This window comes from Aethina tumida, chromosome 1, assembly GCF_024364675.1.
Source record: "Aethina tumida isolate Nest 87 chromosome 1, icAetTumi1.1, whole genome shotgun sequence".
Classification (NCBI taxonomy): domain Eukaryota; kingdom Metazoa; phylum Arthropoda; class Insecta; order Coleoptera; family Nitidulidae; genus Aethina; species Aethina tumida.
Genome location: NC_065435.1, coordinates 42,753,079 through 42,772,312, shown reverse-complemented (window position 1 = coordinate 42,772,312; position 19,234 = coordinate 42,753,079). Strand labels below are relative to the sequence as shown.

The following is a 19,234-nucleotide window of genomic DNA, read 5'->3' as shown; positions in this document are numbered from 1 at the left end:
ATATTCGACAAGTGTATCTTACTTCAAGCTTCTTGAATTGCTGTGATGAGTTCATTTAAATTTATAAATTTTTTATTTCGAATTTGTTTATAAACGTGATTCTCCAATCCGTCTGTAGTTTTGTTCTTGTAAGCAGAACTATTATTTTTTTATAAATTAAATTTAGATTCTTTACTAAAAATTAATTACTCATCATTACTGTTAACTGTTGTCCAGTGAATGTGACTCTAAGCTAGTCAAAATTGGACTTTCACATTTTTAATAGAAACCAACTTCTTCCACTAATCATCATAATTGACGATAAGATTAGATTGTTTTTGTGGCATACGAATTATTCAGTTTTCGATTTTCTTTCAAGTATTTCAAACTTATATAATATGCAAAATAATTGATTTAAATTCACAGAGTGCGATGAAAAAGAGTAAAAGATTACTATAATTTTGTACATTAACAAATAAAAATATACGCAATTATATATTTCAGATAAAAATTAAAAAATTAACCAAACAATCCTTAACATTCAATATCTTAAAATGGTATTGTATATGTTTCACAACTCTAACTTTAATTAAATGGGCTGTATACCAACCTTTTAAAATACTCCTTTCCTGAAATATTGACCAGTTTATCTTTAGAAGACTAATTAACATTCGGAGAATGTGTGCTTTTGTACTGGCTTATAGTTTTAATCACAAATTTTACTTTCTGGTAATTTATTAGTACTTACATGTTTTATTAATAATGAATTATTTAAAAAAATAAAATCAACAATAATAAAAAACGCTGCTAATGAATTATAATTTATATTATATTATATGACATGTTAACTTCATATGGGATAATCAGATTATAAAGAAAATTGTAAAATTTTGTTGAAATAGGGTCTATACTACATGAATGGTGTTTGTAGATGACAGCTGACATGCGCTTTATTGTACACAATCAAATTTCCTATTCAAACATGTAACATGCTCAATAGATTGATTTTTATAATGTACTATACTAATACGAGCTTATGGCTTCAGCAAAGCTGGCTTATAATAAAATATTTCATTTATTTTGCAGATTATTCCTTTGGTTACTTACTATCTCTTTCCAGGGTGCACATTTTTAATATTTCTTCCAATTTTAACTTGCTAGAAAAAAGTGATAAAGAAAACTAACACAATTAATGGATGATATTTTTATTGATTGTTATGTAAAAATGGAATGTGTTTGTAAATCAATTGAAATCAATAGTCGTCTTCTGTATAATTTGTGGGATCTTCTCGGGGCTTCAACAGTCTCCCCACCAAATAGTAAGTGTCTTTGAATTGCATACCCCAATCCTTCACGTCGTCCATCTGATTGATATCGAAATCATCCAGATCATCATACTCGCCGTCTTTAATATTGAGACTATTGAACGTTGCTAATCCACGCGTCGCATCCCTTCCTGCAAAAGACGCATACGGCCCCGTCGGCCCGTACAAGTTAGTTGCTGCGGTGACGTCGAAAACTTGGCCATCTACTGCGACTAAAATTCGTCCATCCTTCTGTGTACCGTCGTAACGTCTTAGTTCTTGTAATGTAAAATCCTGTTTCTTGATTCTCCTTCTGTGTGATTTTCGAGTGGCGATTATGTGACATAGAATTTTGTAGACTATCACCATTATTAATATTGCCAAGGCGATATTTACCGGAACCGAATTGGAAAACATACTTGCAAATATTGATCCTGATACTTTTTCACATGTAACTTCTAATTCCTCTTCCATATGCTATCGCCTTCTTGTTTACTGTGCAACTACCTTGCTTGATTTAAACTGATCTAAAACGTCTTAGTTGGGTGAAAATGGGGTGAATGAGGGAACAAAAAATGCAGATGATTATGACATTGTCAATAGATGTTTGAAGTTTGGCATTTTATTGTCTACCTGCCAATAATAATAAATGTAAACCATGTAAACTTTTCAATTTTTTTAAATGCTATCTGTAATTTTATAATAATATCCTTTTAAGATTCAATTCATGGAGAAGGAAATTTCGTTCAAACTAATACATATTAAATTCTAAATTATTTACTTATAAAAAGTTTGTAGAAAAAATTATTTTATATAAATATTATTATTAAATTGTGAATAGATGTTTCCTATACTTATTTTTAGATTTAATATATATGGAAAATAATAATGATGAAGAAAATTGAAACAAAAAGTTTCTTCATCAATGGCTATTGATTTTTATTAGATAAAAAATAAATAACAGTTAATTAATGTACAATACAAGTAAAGAATTTCTATACAACAGATTATTTTCATATTAAAATTAATGAATATACATTTAAAATGTGGTAAAATAATAATTAAAATTTAATTCGACATACAATGTGTTCAGATTACTTATCTATATATTAAAATAAAAGGAACCTCTGAGAATACAGTAGTAGCCATAGAACGGGCACAAATTAATATTTTAACTTTAATTAAATGCAATCAAAATATTTTTGTACCTAAATCAAAATGATGTCTAATTACATCTTATACAAAATAACTGTGAAATGTGACTGGTCAAGAAATAGCACACTTCTGAAAAATATATATTTATTAAATAATTTATTCACAACATTAAACAAAACTGTTAATATTTTGATTGGTACCCTTTGTTCGTTATAACAATCTGTAAACGGTGAGGCAAAGATTGAATGAAATATTTATTGACAATGGTCGTTTGAAATTAAATTTCACTACTCTTCAATCAATAACCACAATTCATCAAAATTTGATGCATTTTGGTGTTTTAATCGAGATTACATGTCGTTCCACAACTTTTCAATTGTATTTAAATCCGGACTTGAGATTCTCAACATTGTTATCTTTTAACCAACTCTAAAAAACTCCATACATACATGCTTCAGATAATTATCATGGATAAAAATCCATGTAATTGGTAAATTATCGTTGGCAAAATATTTATTCCATTACATCTCTCATGATATCTCTATATACAATACATTTTACTAATAACTTTTTAATGGTCCCATGCCATGCCAAGAAAAAGACACATCAAATCAAAACTTTTACTCCACCGTGTTTCAAAGTAGTTGTAGTGTATTTGGGATCCAAATTTTTATTAGGAGAACGATAAATTATTTTTTACCACCTGATTTTGTTCTATTGAATATGGATTCATCACGTCAAAATACCCTTCGCCAAAATTCTGGAGGGTAATTTATATATTTTTAGGCGAACTTTAAGTCTTGGTCAAATATTCTTAAAAAAGATAACCGTTTTTTTATTGAAATATATTCTTGCAAGTTTTGCTTATTCAGCCGACATCTGATTGTTCTACACTCTGATATTGTATGACCCAATTAATTCATTTTTTATTTACCTGGAGGACAAGAAACGAAGTCGTTTACTGATTTTTCTAATTTATCTGTCCTGTCCATAAAAGGATTTTTTTGTTAAGACATTTTCTTATAGTATTTTCAATCCAATCATATTTGTTAATAAGCATTGTAAACCGTTTTTCGAAAGTTTTTAGAGATATCAGCAATATTTAGACCATGACGTTTAATATCATAATCATCAACTATTAAGAGTACTGTTAAATGCATACACAAAACATACATCTATTCGAATGTACTATTTTTTGGCCTACCATATAACACTAATATGTGTGATAAAGTAATATATCAGTCATTTTTATGATGTATGGCAAAAAAGGCAAAAAACGTTTAGGATGTTGAAATATATTTTTTATATTGAGTGGACAAAATATGAATTAAATTCTTTTTATGAAATATCTTACAAAATTTTGTGCTCTATGTTTCTCCACAGTATATAGGGAATATTCATCTAGTATGTATCTTATTAAAAAAATATTACATTATAATGTTATGATTATATTATTATATTATTTTTTAACAAAATGTGTTATAGGAACTGTTTGTGGTGGTTTTATTCATACAAAATGTACAATAATATTTAGATATTAATTAAAATTAATAATAATTATTAATTTTTTTTGACCAGAATTTAATTATTTTATTATTGTTATTTATTACAGATATATTATAATAATTGGCCAAGATTTCCACGACAATACATGAATAAATAAGATGATAACCTTTTAAAATTTTGTGGTGTACATTTCTAAACTAAATCCTGCAATTGATCAAAACATATTCAGCAGTGTCACTTTGGTAAATTAATTTTTAACGCCTGCTACTCACCTGTTATATGTATTATAATAAGAAGAATATTTTATATATTTTACAATTATTAATTTATACTTAACAGGTTTAAAAGTCAACAAGCTTTGGTTGTGTACAATAAAAATATCAGTCTCAACAAACTTACCAAAAATATCTTCCGATTTTCCTAAAATCTTAGATTGAAGTGGCATAAATCAGTCAGAGAATGTATAAAACATCGCACAACACATTGATACAATCAACACAATAAAGAAATCAGTGAAAATAAGGGAAAAAACAAGTTAAACAGCGGACGCGTCTCTTCGCAACAAAATCTGTTAAAACTGCATTTGGTCACCGTTGACCAATAAGAATGCAGCATAGTAATAGCTCCGATTCCTGGAAACGAAGGACGTTTGACCTATTTAATGTGTAAGTGTTTAACTAAATACAATACAGACTTCGTTAATAAAGAAAAAGACAAAATGTTAAATTGGTGAGTTTTTTAAATTATTATAGATATTAGATATTGGAAAAGTATGTTTTAACTTTTATTCAACAAAATCATCTCTCTATATTAAATAAAAGTACTACAAATTCTTCTCCTGAGTTCTGAAACTGAAGAGGCCAACCTGAATTGTGACTTCCTGTTCAGAATCAAATCATTTATAGTGTTTTATAGTTTGATGACAGACCTATTTCTAGAAATACCTTGACGTCCATAGTCATTGCTAGTTTAAAACTGACAAAACATAAATCGTATGATCACTTACAGCATCTTCTCCAATCACACTGCAGATGTGACATGCCGCTTCTGTTGCTTTAAACTAAACAAATTGAACACCTGAATACGCCATTTTTAAACAAACAAAATGCTTTAGATACAGTATAGGAAAAAAATCAAATAACATATATTGAAACATATATACAGTTTAATACAAAAATGTTGAAATATAAAAATATGGAAAATAAATCAGTACATATGACTACATCTACAAATATTAATATTCAAAAGTTACAAAAATTATTTTTTTATTATAATATTATATTATTTTTAAATTATGAGCGTTCGATTCCTTTAAAGCGCCTCAATTAATCCTGTTAAAAATTATCTTTCCAAATTTTATGGGCGACTTATTTTTAATTCTTTTTAATTCTTGGAGATGTAGCATTACCATTTCAGTATTTACTATATCTGCGTAATGGTTTATATTGGATTTACCATCAACCACCCATTTACCACTAACCAGTAATGTTACGTTCTTTGTTTCTTTTTATATCTGAATATTTACTTCGACCAATAAGCTTGCATATTAAAATTTTACTTTAAAAGTTTTTTGATAGTTTATTTTTTATGTGATGGTTAAACTTATTTCAGTTTCAGCAGGAAACTGTGATTTACGTTACCGCTGCAAGAAAGAGATAGAAATAGAAAAACTGTTCTATGATAGGTGGTCGAAGTAGTTCTATTCCATTATTTTCCTTGTTTTATTAATATGTCATAATTATTATTCGTATATGAATTTTTAGCCTCTCAAGGCAAATAGATTCATCGGCGTGAATTCTCAAAAATAAAAATCTAATTAAATATTCAATAAGAAATTTTTTATCGAAGTAGTTCTAGTGTATCACCAACTGTGGCATCATTGCATTGTCTAAATAATGGATTAATTTGTTTATTCTTTTTACAATGTCTCAATCCCCCGCAGAAACCTCAAAGGACCCAGCTTTTTTACAAAAACAATTAGAAATTGCCCGCAGAGAGATCCACAACTTAAGGTATAACCCATTAATTCGTTCTTTATTTTATACAATTTCATCTTAACCTCCAAAAATTTTAGACAGCAGATAATTTCTCTGAATCATGTTCACAAAAAAGAATGCGACAGTATTTATCAAAAATTAAAGGACTGGCAATGTTTAACATGCAGAGCCCGACAAAGTACACATGTCACTACTGACTCGAATGATGAATCTCAATATGATTTCAAATACAACTACATAGGACACATAATAACGCAGTTCCCTGAGAAACGGGGCACGCCGAGACAGCCTGGAATATGTCCTGATATGGTTGCCAAATTGGTTTTAAACAATGAAGTTTTTACTAATCCCAAACATGCCCTGGAAGGTCTTCAAGAATTCTCACATATGTGGTATGTTTATTGACTTAAAGTATATACTTTTCTCATTTACTTTCCTGTAGGATTCTATTTCATTTTCACTGTAATGATTCGAATCATGTTAGAGCAAAAGTAGCCCCACCCCGACTTAATGGAATAAGAACAGGAGTGTTTGCTACCAGATCACCTCACAGACCATGTCCAATTGGACTGTCTTTGGTTAAAATTGACAGAGTAATGGAGAATGTGATATATTTCAGTGGTGTAGATATGATAAATGAAACTCCAGTATTGGATATTAAACCATATATTCCACAGTATGATAATCCAGGTATTTATTATGTTACAGAACATTTAGTATTCTATAGTTTATCATTGTTGTTGAATGTTTATACAACTTTTATTACCCATTTAAAGGTTTAACAAATATGCATCTACCTGAAACTAATGAAAGTGAAGATAGTCAGTCTGAGTCTACAACAGACAATACAGATAATTTCATTGAGGTAGACACTAGAAATGTTCCCAGTACAAGCAATTTTTCAGATGTTGTAACAGGTGTAGATGCTTTAAATATAAATGGTAGAGTGCTTGATGGTGAAGAAAATGAACAAACAGATGCAATAATGAATTTAAATATTAGTGAACCTTTCTTTACAAGGTAGTATTTTTTGTGTAGCCACTATTATTATGGACATTTCTAATTCAATTGGCTGTCATAGGTCAACTTCTAGGATTGGTGAAAGGGAAGCTCCAGATGGTGAAGAAGAAGAAAATCCAAGAACAATTCCAATAAATTCCACTGTACCAATTCCAAACACTCCAGATGGAGAAGTAAGAGTAGCTTCTTGGGTTAATCAAGCCCCTGTGTCTAGATTAAATGTCATGTTTAAAGAGAGGGCATTGTATCAGTTGTCCCAACTGGGATCAGAGGTAATACATTGAAAAAAAATAATATGTGAATATTTATTATATATTTTTAAGGGTGAAGAGAAAAAGACTACAATAACAAATGTATTGAGGGAAGATCCTAGGTCAATCTATTTGAGGGAACGCTGGGGTAGTCACTGTTATGTGTTTAGAATAGCAGATCTTTGCGTTTCTTGCAAATTCAATGACACAAATCACTCTGTTACTGTTTATCAAGTTTTTGAAAATGAAGCCCCGAATAATGATTAAGCCAACCTATCTAAATTATTTGTTCTTAATATTGTTGTTCATACTATGTATGAAGCTGCTTTTTATATTTCTCATTAGAGTGCAATAAACATTTATTGTAGAAATTTTCTCGTAAAAATAAATGTTCAGACGTAATATTGTTTTTTTATTAGAAATAAGCACAAGTTAACTGTTTTATACACTTTATTCAAATATATTTACAATAAATATAGAGTTTTATTTACATGCATACCAATTTGTTTAAAAGAAATATTGTTAAAAATATTGGAATACTTATGTAACCTAAAATATTGTTAAAAACAAGTGTCATTGATATAAGGAATGTAATGTAAAAAGTTAATACTATAAATAAATACTGCTTAAACCTATATTAAATACAAAAATCTATAATACAAAATTAAAATACATATTGTTCTAAAAAAAATTCCATTTAATTTACGTACATTATTTATATACAAAAGATTGAATAAATATCTAATATAAACAGAAATGATCTGTTTAAGTACATTTTCAATATTTTTTTGGATTTGCAAAAAATTACTGAAAATATTCAAGGCAAGGTTGCATTTCTTATAAGACAGTCAAACAACAGATGAAAAGGTCAAAAACAGTTTTTATAAATACTATTATTCAGTCAAACACACATTATAAACGATTTATTGCGATTGAGGAATATTTAGTTATTAGAGAATTTTTATTAAAAATAATCCAATTATTTTAAGTCGACTTTATCGATAGTTTGGATTACTTTTAAAAGAAAATTAAACGAGAGCATTTAGAGAAGTTAAAGAGGCTATCTTTATAGTGACAACAAAATCTTGACCACAAAAATTACTCGTGCATTTTTATTATTAAGATTATTACGGGCAGATTACTTGTCTAACGTTGTCATTGCACAAAGAATTAAATATATTCTAAATTATTCTTATCGAGAGAGTGATTAATATCAAATTTCATCACTGACTAAAATGATTAGTTTACATATAGCAATTTTTAAATGTCCAGATTTTGGTCATCACACATAACATTCTTCAACTAAACATACATTTATTATATGTAACAACTCTGCTAATATTTAATTCTGAATATTTAAACAATCATAAGCGCTATTTTAATATTATATTATGTTGACGAATTTTCTTCGTAAGAAATGAAAGGAAATGTTAAACTAGATTTCCTAATTTTAAATTTGGTTATATTTAAAAATATTTGGCACATACGCCTACAGATTTTTTAAATGTCACCCACTTTATTAATATTTTTATAGCCAAAGTCATGTATTGTTGATCGTAAGAACTCAATTTCATTTTACGTTCTTGAATTATAGTATATTTTTTATAAATAGTTCCAAAAAATGTACATATTCGATATTGTACAAATCAGACTCCTAATTTTGCTCTTTAAAAACTACACCTATGAAAGATTACAATAAATTTTGGTTTGAAAGTTAGACAAATAGATCTTATAAAAATATTTCATTTGAACTACTTATAAATCCTGAAGAGACAAAAATAGTAGGCCATTCTTACATTCCCAACAAAATCACAATTATACAGAGAGACTAAAGCAACAATCGCCTAAAATCCAATAAAATTTCTACAGTTTTGAATCAGAATTTAAAATTGAACTTACGTTTAACATTTTCTGCCACATTTTATCACCATCTCAACAATTAGCCAATGTATTATTATCATAGGTAGTATTCAACTCTGTATAGCTATGTATATTTTGTCAGGAACACTTCTATAAACAACTATTAACAATTAATAACAACAGTGTATATTTTTGGATTAACCTTTATAAATATGCTCATACAAAGTATTCACTGTAAAAAGAATATTTTATATTCTCATAGCTTTGTGGTTTATTAATTATTATCTTTCCATTAAATATACTTATAAGTAGTATTTCAGTGTCTTTTAAGAATTATTGGGGAGACAACGCCATTAACAAATGAATTACTTTGTATGAACATATACAACTATATTTATTATATTTAATTATATACAAAAATGATTTAAACGAATTGTATAGAGCTACTTGATTTTTTCTAAAATGACGAAATAATATCTAACTATATTGTATTGTCACAAGATTTGAGTACATTATGTAAGAATACTGATTTATTTATTTATATATAAGTATGTATATAATATAGGAAGACGAAAGAAAAAAATTGTTTTCTTCAGAATAATTCGCACACAGTTGCTTATTTTTAAAACACAGGTATCCTCTAATAATTGTATTCACAGAATGTGATAAAATAGAACAATCACAGGTTAGAAACTTTATACATTTCACATTTGCGGACTGTTACTTCTCGGATAGTAATATATATTAATTCCATTGTTCAAAATTAAGCCAGAGAGTTTAAGAAGCTATAACAGACATAATAAATATAAAAACAATACATTTTTGTCCTTAGTGTAAATTTGTATAGTACAAACCCATTATATATTATAGTTTTTATGATTCAACTTTTAAGGGTTGGGTAATAAATATTTTAAATAATTCGTTGGCATATTCATCTGTAAAATATGAGTATTCGAATATAAAGAAAACAATAAATAATCGCGTTGAACAATTAAGTCTGAATATCGCCCATCACAATATAATTTAAAACAAAGCGTACAATTACACAAGTCCCCAACCCCAAAAATGAGCAATATCTCGCTTCACATCGAAACGAAACATCCTGCAAAAATAACCCCCTTGAAAACGCAAACGGAAAACTAGAACAGATCCCTAAATACGCATCATTAGACTTTGGAGTGGATCATCGAACGTATAAAGCAGCCCAGGGTCTTGCGTCAGAAGTATATTACTTCCTCGTCAGCCGGAGGCTGTTGCTCCGCACCCCGCACCTTGAACTTGTCCGGCAGCTTGGGGTAAGTGTGTGTGCGGGTGGCCTTGGCGCCCGGCGGGCTTCTGCACTGGGCGGCCCCCGTCATCGTGGTCGGGGGCGCCGAGTTTGGCGGCGACGCCTGCATCATCGCCGGACTGGAGCCGGTGCGACTGTGCGAGTGCGACATGGTGGGTGTCTGCAATAATCAACGTAAGACAAAGCTCCATTAAAAGGTAATCCTGTACGTACGGTATCCCCAGATGGTGGACTGAAACTGTCCGACCCGAGCCGTTGATAGCCACTGGTGCTCGTCCTGCGAACCTTCTCGTCCTGGCTCAATTTCAGGGGGAGCATTTGCTGAGTGCCGCCGCCGCCTGCTACGGCAGAAGAAACAACGTTAGTGGTGCTCATCGCGCCTGAGCTTAGTCGTGATGCCAGCTTCAACGGTATCTGCTGCTTGACAGGTTGCGTCACCTTCTGCTGATTTGTGGTGCTGATCAGATTTAATGGTAACTTGGACATGCTGCCTGCAATACACCAAGAGAAAGGAAGAGGTGAACAAAAAAAAATAAACAAAATAAAAACTAATTAAAATGTGAAACACAGAAAAATAAACTGATATATTAAATAAATGGAAAAAAATCTGTAATTACAAGGGCTAAATACATTTGCAATGATTTCCAATATATTTACGACGCCTGGTTAGGTTTCTAGAATTAGATGCATTCGATTGAGTAAGTTTTATAGACAAATAACTTTACCTTTTGCCCATTTGGGGTCTTTCCGCCTTTCTGCTGTCGACATCGAATGTGACAACGAGCTGGCGCTGACGGCGGAGGCGGCCGATGAAGTGTCCGATTGTGGACTACTTTCCTCAGAACTGTCCTTGCTACTATCCTCCAACTGACCAGTAACAGGAATGGCGGTGTTAGGAGAGATCAGTAGTCCCTGACTGGTCAATACCTCCATTTTCCTATACAATTGTTCACGTTGTTGGGTGATGTCTTTTTGTTCCGCCCTCAGTTGTTCCTAGTAGAATAATTGGTATTGTTGTAAAATGTACACAATATAATTTTGATTAATTTACCTCAAGTCTGTGTATTTCAGCCCTTTTCTCCTCGAGATCTTTAGCCTCCTGTTCTCTGGTAGCAGCCCATGCGGCCTTCTCACCGCTGAGCTTGTCCTGCAAGTTTCTCAATTCCTCCAATTGCTGATTATGTCTGTACTGCTTCGAATCTGCCCCTCCCCTCAACGTCACTATTTGCGCTTGTAAACTATAGAAAAATACTATTAGTTGAAGCCAAGATTAATGTTGAAATACCTTACTTTTCGTTTGTCGTCATCAGTTGTGATATAATACACAGAAGTGTGTACACATAATGAGATAACTGTATGGCGGCATATTGTTGCTCTCGGCCCAAAGTCAGCAAAGCAGCACCCGACGCACCGTCAGCTGCCAAATTTAAGTGTTGCTGTGACACATCAGTGTTGTTTATGGTATTGCCATTGGTTAAAGGCCCTCCACTTATCACACAGTTCCTATAAGGCAGCCGTTCCTAAAAATATACGTCAATGATCGTGCAGGTTGGTCATTTTCGTATACTTACAAATAGTCTCGAATCCCCAGGCTTGATGTTGTCCAAGTCTGGCGTTCCAGTTGGTGTACCGGATGATTGTAGTTTTTTGCCTAGCAATTTCAGAGGGCCCTGATTGCAGTTGTCGAAGCCGCCGAATGTTTCCGCCCGTTTCGGCAGGATCGGAGACACGTAAGCGTCACTCTGGTGCTCTCCTGCGGAACTGACGCTCCGCGACAGATTTGTACCCGTCGTGTAGAGAGAACTAGCCAGCTGACTAACCTCCTACAATTATTCTTTGAGTATGCGCGACAGAGCGGGCGACAAATTGTTACTTACTTGTACAGCGGTGAGTACCTCCTTCCACATTTGTCCTGTGTCGGCGTTTTCGCTGACTAAATGCCGATAGGAGGGCGGTGATGGGGGATGATCCAAGCCCGCAGCCGCCAATAAACGCAACTGCAACGACATCTTCTCCTCCAACAGCAATGCCTGTTCGACATCCTTTTGCCTTAGTAAACCTAAAAAACAAACCACGTTAAATGGATGTCGAGTTGCCAACACATTCAAGGCAAACTATCGACTTATTAATACTCGTTTTCAATGTTTTGCATCGACATTTTAAAATCCATGCAGTTAGTCATGCACGCTAGAATAAAATGTTTTATAATTTTACTTGTGATATTCATTTTGACTGTTTGGTTAATGAATACACCCAATTTTAATTTTTATAAAAACACCATAAAACCACTACCCAATATTACATGCAATTTTAAAAACTAAATGTTATACAATTATTTATTCAAACCTATATACATTTGTGACTAAAATAATAAGAGTGCAGATGTCTAAGAAACTGTTTCCCATCACATCTAAATATATTTATTTTCTACGAGTGTAGTGTAGATCTGTCTTTTTATGTAGATTCAATTCCAATGATCATCCTATAGTTACAGTAACAATTAATTTTAGTTGATTATTTGGATTCGATTATGAACTGTTTCTTCTCACTGACCTCTAATTTCTTGAGGTATAGTGCTCTACACTCTTGTTATTTTGACCAGCTCTGCACATTATTTGGTTTTAATATTTATATAATGTATAAAGAGAAATGTGTGATTTGTGGAAATTTATCTGATAAAATATCCCATGACACTATCTAAATATGCAGTAACCTAAGAATGTAAAATAACATTTTTTAATTAAATTAAATTAAATAAAGCTATTAACGAACTGATTATTTACGTTAAAAATAAATATAATAGAAACACCTAAGTTACACTAATAATGTTTTAATATTAATTACAAACAACTGATAATTTAATGCCCTACCAATTAGATTAAAACAGAAATAATCAAAACACAACTGCAGATATTTCCCTGTTAAGCATAAAAGTAATCTGAAATTTCTATGGTTATTGTGTATAAATGAAACTCAACACTTTTATAGTCATCAGGGCAAGTTAGTGAGCTCAAGCGGACCCGACTCACCAAAATATATATAAAAAACAATCTAAAACAATGCAGACCAACAAAAAACCGCTTCTACGACTCACGACGTCGCCTCATAATGTCTTTTTAGAATCATTCTGACCTAAAATAATTCAAATTGTAGTGAAAAGGGACCGAACAAGTTTCGATATTAAAAAGAACGAGTGAAAATGCTAAAAAATCGAATAAAGAAATATGTTTACGGAAGATATTCAAATGCAAAAACGATAATTTTAAAAATGTGACTGTGAAAAACTTCCAAAAACAATGTTGTCAGAAAAATACTACAAAATAGCTTAAGTAATTTGTTTCACTCGTTAAGCTGACAATATTATCCTGGTACTTTCAAACATCAAACAATGTTCATATTTAATAAGTGTAACTTCCGTCAAAAAATTAATCAAAAGCGTACTACTAATTAGAAAAAGATCTTCTGCAATAATCAAATATACAATAAATTAAAAAATCTAAACGGCATTTTCCATGCATTTTCTCATGTATACTTTACGAAGTTACCTTCAATGTCCATATCTGCATCTGTGAGGGTACGGTGCAATACAAAAATATTTACACTAACGAATTTTCTTGATGTTAATTGATTAAAGAGGAATTATTAAGGATAGTGATAAGTATTAGAGGGTACTAAATCTATGTACAGGGTTGGTCTGCATGCGTAGAACTTTTTACATAACAATTTTATTTTCTTGTCGTTGTATTAGTCAGGTTAGAGGTTTTACTGGAAGATAAAATTATTTGCGTAATGTACTCACCTACGAGATGTCGTACTTGATTCTGTTTGGCATTTATGATAGTCTGTCGTTCCTCGGAGCTTAACGCTATGCTGTCCTCATCATCTTCAGGACATGACTGAACAGCTTCTCTGTAATTAACATTTTTATTCCCTCATTCATTTCATTTAAACTTATAAATACCTTATTGCTTGTATCCAAACTTGCTTATCCTTTGGTTTATGCACCTTCAGTTCAAACATTTCAGGATCGGCGGGATTTGAAGAAATTAAGTAGATTCCCCTGGAATCCTGTCCTGCTTTTTCTCTCACTAAAAGTTTCTGCAGTGATACTACGCCAGCCTGCAAACGAAAAACTGGTCGAATCCAAAATCTAAAGCGCGTTATCAAACATACCTTATTGTCTGGAGTGAAAAACGAGTACTTCTGAGAATTTTCCTGTAGAAAAAATAACACGTCCGACAGAACGATAACGAGCACCACCTGCATTTTGCCCCTGCCCTGCATCAACATCGCCACGCCTTCGAATCTAAGGGACCGGTTGCCTTGCAGGATGTCCGACTTCTTGAATTTGTGACCGCGATGCACGGTATACGATTTGGCATCGATCTTATTGTAGATTTCCAACTTTCTGTCTTCCTTCTCCTTTTCAGCCACCTGAGCGTCCACCTCGACAAGTATCTCTTTCACCAAGGTCAGCGCCTTTTGTAAAGCCTCTTGTTCCTGGCGGTTCTCCTTGCTGGTCTTGATGAGCGGTTCGATCAGCAGTGGATACTTGGTCAGACGTTGAGTTACGAATAAGATGCACTCGGGTATACCCTTCTTTTTAAGCAACGGATTCGTCTGACAGTGACGGACGAACTCACCAAATCTGGCGTCGTTTTGAAGGTAGTACTTATAAGTTTCCACGGCGTCCCTGTGTCGACTGCAGAATTCACCTGAAATTATTTACAACATTTAGTTGTAGTAGATTTAATTACTTAATTCTATCAAAGTATTGTGGATCTTAGTAGTTATTGTATTAGAATCTTTTACCATAGGCGGATTTTAATTTAGCCGCATGGGTGTTGGAAAACGCCTCCAACAGGATGTCCGCAATAGACGTGACGACCGGCTTTTCCCTCTGCCTTTGCCTCAATTTGGACAACAAACCCAAATGCAATTCGGTTAGATCCATCAGCCTTGGAAACATCCTTTCCAAACTCGGACCCAGTTGAAAGTACTTTTGTAGTCCATCAACGAAAACCTTAAAATCAACTTGTTAAACCAAGTAAATGCGGCGGCACATTTTTACTCACCTTTTGCATCACCAGCAACGTCATACAATGATGCTTTTCGGTGAGTATGAACTCGTATATGTGCTCCTGCCTCTTGACTTCCTTTTCTTTCAATTTGCGGGCAATCTCTTTGCCCACGTGGGGCGTCCAGGAGTCCGGCTCTGTCTCGTGCAACCCTAAACTAAAGTCTGAACAGAGCTCGGTGGCTGTCAGAGGTGAATCCGACAAAAACTCCAACGGGACAAGAGGCACGTCATCCGAAAAGCTACAATTAATTAAGTTTAATTTGTGGGCAAAGCACTGATGTTGGGAGACTTACTTTGTGGCATCGTGGTGTCCGTGGTGGGAGTCTGTATCTTTGTCATCACATAGTATTTGGCTGAAATGATTTATATGTTAACTGAAAGTCTTGTATACGCGTCCTGGCCTTAGTAAGCTTCAGGCCCGTAAGAGTTTGAAAATGTAACGAAAAAAACGTCTGACATGTGATATTACACTGTAATGTTCGTGGTTGTGACAGAAACGGCATAGAAGTACAGAAGTAAGTAGACATGCGGAAGCTAGAAGCTTATATACGCCCTGGCTAAAATGCATACTAAAAAAAAAATAGACAGACAAATCAAAAGTTTGTCGTAAAAACATACGAAACCAAAAAGCCACAAAAAAAATGAAAACAACGTTGAGTCCTTGAGGCGTCCTCGACGTAAACAAAAACGCTTTATTAATCAAACCGACATCAAAGTTACAGTACAAAAAAACGTTTATTACATGTAAAATATGTAAACAAGACAGCTCAAATAGTGAGAAAATAGAGAAAAGATGTGATAGATAAAAATGCTTTTAGGATCCAGGTGAGGGAAGGGGACTTACTTCACTCCGAGTTTGGTTGCAACCCTGCGCCATGGAGAGTAGCATAGCTGACTCCTCCTATATTATGGGAGGTGCGCGGGGAACAGGCAACATATTAGCCTCTAGGTACAACATGTGTGTGTGCCTTAACGTAAAACACAACACGGAACGCATTCTACGAGTTAGGGACTCGATATTTTCTCTATTTTATTCATTCTTTTGACCCTACCGTTTTGAGCAAACAGCAAATTTTGACTGGTGTCTTTGAGCATGGAGTCTGAACACAAATGTAGTGTAATTTTGTATGAATATTAAGTACGTAGAATGCGTTGTTATGGGCTCACAAGCCATGTATAATATCGTGTGCCAATAAATCCCGCACTTTCGTGTGTATGCCGAAAAATATACTCCAAAACGAAATCGTTGAGGTGTAAATAAACCAAAGAATTTGTATCGAGCTGATTCACCGTTACGAATTCTTTTAGGTACACAAAACATCATTTGATAATAACACATTTATACAGTGGAATAAAATCACACAACAAAAATAAACACAAAACAAATAAAAAGCATACAGAAATCCTCACGCTGATTAACACGAACATGTGTAAACTAAGTAACGAATTTGGCACTTAAAATATACAATGCCGGAAATATAATTGTGGAGTTACTTAATTTACAAACGAAGCGTCTAAACCTAACACACACAACAGTATCGGGTGGTAGAAACGCAAAATAAATAGACACATTCTGTGTGCTACAAAGCAAAGCTAAACAAATCCACTAAGAGAGTGTTCTTTAAGCCAGGCTGAGGACAGAAAAAAGAAGGAAGGAGACAAAGTCGTATAATATCATGTGTAACATGTAAAACGGGTATACAGAGAAACAGTTTTATACATTTATAATAAGATTGTATCAGTATAAACATTTGGTCGTCAGCTAATTTGGAGCACAACTATTAAGTAAGAGTTAAGTCTAATTTAAAAGGATAAACAACAAACATATTATTATGTAAGTGTGTTTAATTAAGTGAATACCATTTGGTGTGAATGTACGTATATATTTGACAAAACTAAAACCAAAAATAATCTGTGTAACATTGTTGATCCTTCCAATTAACAGAAACACATAATTGAGAAGACTATCAAGTATTAAAGTATGCAGGTCTTAAGACGAGATCCAGTATAACTTTAGAGATTTCTTTACGACATGCCATATTCGCCAACACTACTAAAAAATCTAACTGAAAATATATCGGCCTAAACAACAAAATACACGAATTGTTCTACATAAATAAAACAGTTAACATTTAAATTTTGATTGCGGTTTACCCAGTAAGTTCGTCGGACTGTATTATTCTTGTACACGGTTACTTTCATACAAGTTTATCGAAAAATAAAAATGTATCGTGTCTAAATCACCGCAACTCACCTGTTAGACGTTGTTTGCGAGCCCAACGATCCTGAACCTCGTTTGGACATGTTTTTGGCGTTCGTAAGGGGTGCAGCGAATCCAGACATTTTTGCAGCATTCTGTAAAAGTACCTCCATGGATTTTCGTTCAAAATTTTTAATTTTAGGACGTACCTTTGAACTTTTGTGCTTGATACATTCTAATATATTGTCTTTACACGTGTTTTGATGTACAGTCGTGCCACAAGCTGAAACATTGCAATGTAATTTTGTTAAACTTAGTGGGTTGTCACTTACATTCACAATAAAGGGCAGGCTTATTGCTTAGATGTTTGTTACAAACATCACAAATTTGTGTGGAACCATAACTGGCCGACACCCACTGATGAGAGATTTTCTTGTTTTTATCCTGAAAGCAACGTCTTTTGAGTGAGCCTTCGCAGGTACCTATCACACTAACCTTCTTTTTTCTGAAGAAAAGGCTTCCTCGCTTCCGTCGCTTTTCAGAGTGACGAATGTCGCTGAAAAATTAACAAATTAGATAATGCTAGTGTCAATTTCATCACAATTATCTAACACAGGTATGGTTCATCTAACTTAGATGAATTCGTGATTCTTCTAATGTTTTTCTATTCTTGCAATTCTGATCTAGATTCTAATAATAAAATGACATTGTATAGACAAGTTTCAATAATTGTTTTGTAGGAAAAAACGAGTCGAGTGAAAATCAAAAAATAGTGCTATTAAGACGAAATTATTAAATATTCATGCCCGTGCAAAGAAGCATTCACATGAAATCCATCGAAAATTACACCCTTCACATCTAATTGACACGACATCTAAAAATTCAAGCCTTATTTTTGGATAAAGAGTGTAATTTTATAATCTACCCAGATGTAAATGCAACTTTTCATCTTTACTTACTGGTGCAGGTGCGCGATGGAATGGTCCGTGTGGCCGGAACGGCTACCCTCCTCTTCGGTTTCGCTTTCCGTTCCACTGGGTCGGCCCCTACACACCAAGCTAAGCACATGCACTACATTTGCTAACTAGCTAATAATTGTTTTGTTTTATATCTTAGAAAACATATTGTAACCACCACGTAAGCTTCTTACTTCGAATTACAATTTTATGGTATTTGGTTTGGCAATAAAATGTTATATCGGAATTTTTCGAATGCGCTACGTGTTGCTTACATAAATATAATTTAGGAATACGAATGTGCTTATAATGTATAATTTTAATAAAATATATTTACAAGAAAAAAATCGCCAAAACAACTTGATTATAAGAGATATTAAAATGATTTAATATCATGCCAAAAACTGACAAAACTGTAGATTATATGTGCATGTGATTGAAGCGAAGCTAAAATACCTGAGAGGTTTCCATAAAATCAAAACAAAAATGCAACTCATAACAAGAAATCAATACTTGCAAGGGTGTAAGAATTATTTATTAACTGTGACATTACGAAACGTAATACAGGAGAAAAGAATCTTAAAAATCTTTTAAAAAAATAACCGAACAGAAACCTTCCCATTAAGTGATCAAAATAA

General features: G+C 32.8%; 4 protein-coding genes across 6 annotated transcripts in view; 1 reads left to right on the top strand and 3 right to left on the bottom strand.

The window, feature by feature from the left end:
- The window catches only part of LOC109595134 (uncharacterized), a 53,379-nt gene extending 48,340 nt beyond the window's left edge, over positions 1 to 5,039 (bottom strand). The window contains exon 1 of the mRNA XM_020010433.2: positions 4,951 to 5,039. The gene's annotated coding sequence lies outside the window, so the exon portion shown is untranslated. The remainder of the gene's footprint in view (positions 1 to 4,950) is intronic.
- Positions 1,169 to 1,999, bottom strand: LOC109595133 (membrane-associated progesterone receptor component 2-like). Its single transcript, XM_049970332.1, has one exon. The coding sequence runs from the start codon at positions 1,755 to 1,757 to the stop codon at positions 1,233 to 1,235; it is 525 nt and encodes a 174-aa protein (XP_049826289.1). The 5' UTR covers positions 1,758 to 1,999; the 3' UTR covers positions 1,169 to 1,232.
- Positions 5,040 to 5,806: 767 nt separating the features above from the next.
- On the top strand, positions 5,807 to 7,614 carry LOC109595095 (tRNA (adenine(37)-N6)-methyltransferase). 2 transcript variants are annotated; one of them, XM_049962225.1, is made up of 6 exons: positions 5,807 to 5,956; positions 6,019 to 6,333; positions 6,384 to 6,631; positions 6,718 to 6,961; positions 7,035 to 7,233; positions 7,285 to 7,614. In XM_049962225.1, the coding sequence occupies exons 1-6, from the start codon at positions 5,868 to 5,870 to the stop codon at positions 7,477 to 7,479; spliced, it is 1,290 nt and encodes a 429-aa protein (XP_049818182.1). In that variant the 5' UTR covers positions 5,807 to 5,867; the 3' UTR covers positions 7,480 to 7,614. The 2 variants fall into 2 exon arrangements, with proteins under 2 accessions (XP_049818182.1, XP_019865937.2); XM_020010378.2 differs by having other exon boundaries at positions 7,023 to 7,233.
- Positions 7,615 to 8,708: 1,094 nt separating this feature from the next.
- Positions 8,709 to 19,234, bottom strand: part of LOC109595115 (rho guanine nucleotide exchange factor 18) — a 60,641-nt gene continuing 50,115 nt past the window's right edge. The window contains exons 8-26 of one of the 2 annotated variants that reach the window (XM_049962224.1): positions 18,600 to 18,698; positions 18,136 to 18,196; positions 17,973 to 18,084; positions 17,850 to 17,923; positions 17,695 to 17,795; positions 15,734 to 15,793; positions 15,436 to 15,679; positions 15,173 to 15,383; positions 14,534 to 15,075; positions 14,322 to 14,479; positions 14,160 to 14,269; positions 13,906 to 13,926; positions 12,238 to 12,419; positions 11,932 to 12,183; positions 11,651 to 11,880; positions 11,412 to 11,598; positions 11,086 to 11,353; positions 10,574 to 10,851; positions 8,709 to 10,520 (exon numbers count right to left, since the gene is read on the bottom strand). In XM_049962224.1, the coding sequence (XP_049818181.1) occupies positions 10,290 to 10,520; positions 10,574 to 10,851; positions 11,086 to 11,353; positions 11,412 to 11,598; positions 11,651 to 11,880; positions 11,932 to 12,183; positions 12,238 to 12,419; positions 13,906 to 13,926; positions 14,160 to 14,269; positions 14,322 to 14,479; positions 14,534 to 15,075; positions 15,173 to 15,383; positions 15,436 to 15,679; positions 15,734 to 15,793; positions 17,695 to 17,795; positions 17,850 to 17,923; positions 17,973 to 18,084; positions 18,136 to 18,196; positions 18,600 to 18,698 (3,421 nt within the window). In that variant the 3' untranslated portion in view covers positions 8,709 to 10,289. The remainder of the gene's footprint in view (positions 10,521 to 10,573; positions 10,852 to 11,085; positions 11,354 to 11,411; positions 11,599 to 11,650; positions 11,881 to 11,931; positions 12,184 to 12,237; positions 12,420 to 13,905; positions 13,927 to 14,159; positions 14,270 to 14,321; positions 14,480 to 14,533; positions 15,076 to 15,172; positions 15,384 to 15,435; positions 15,680 to 15,733; positions 15,794 to 17,694; positions 17,796 to 17,849; positions 17,924 to 17,972; positions 18,085 to 18,135; positions 18,197 to 18,599; positions 18,699 to 19,234) is intronic. The other variant, XM_049962223.1, reaches the window with a different exon arrangement.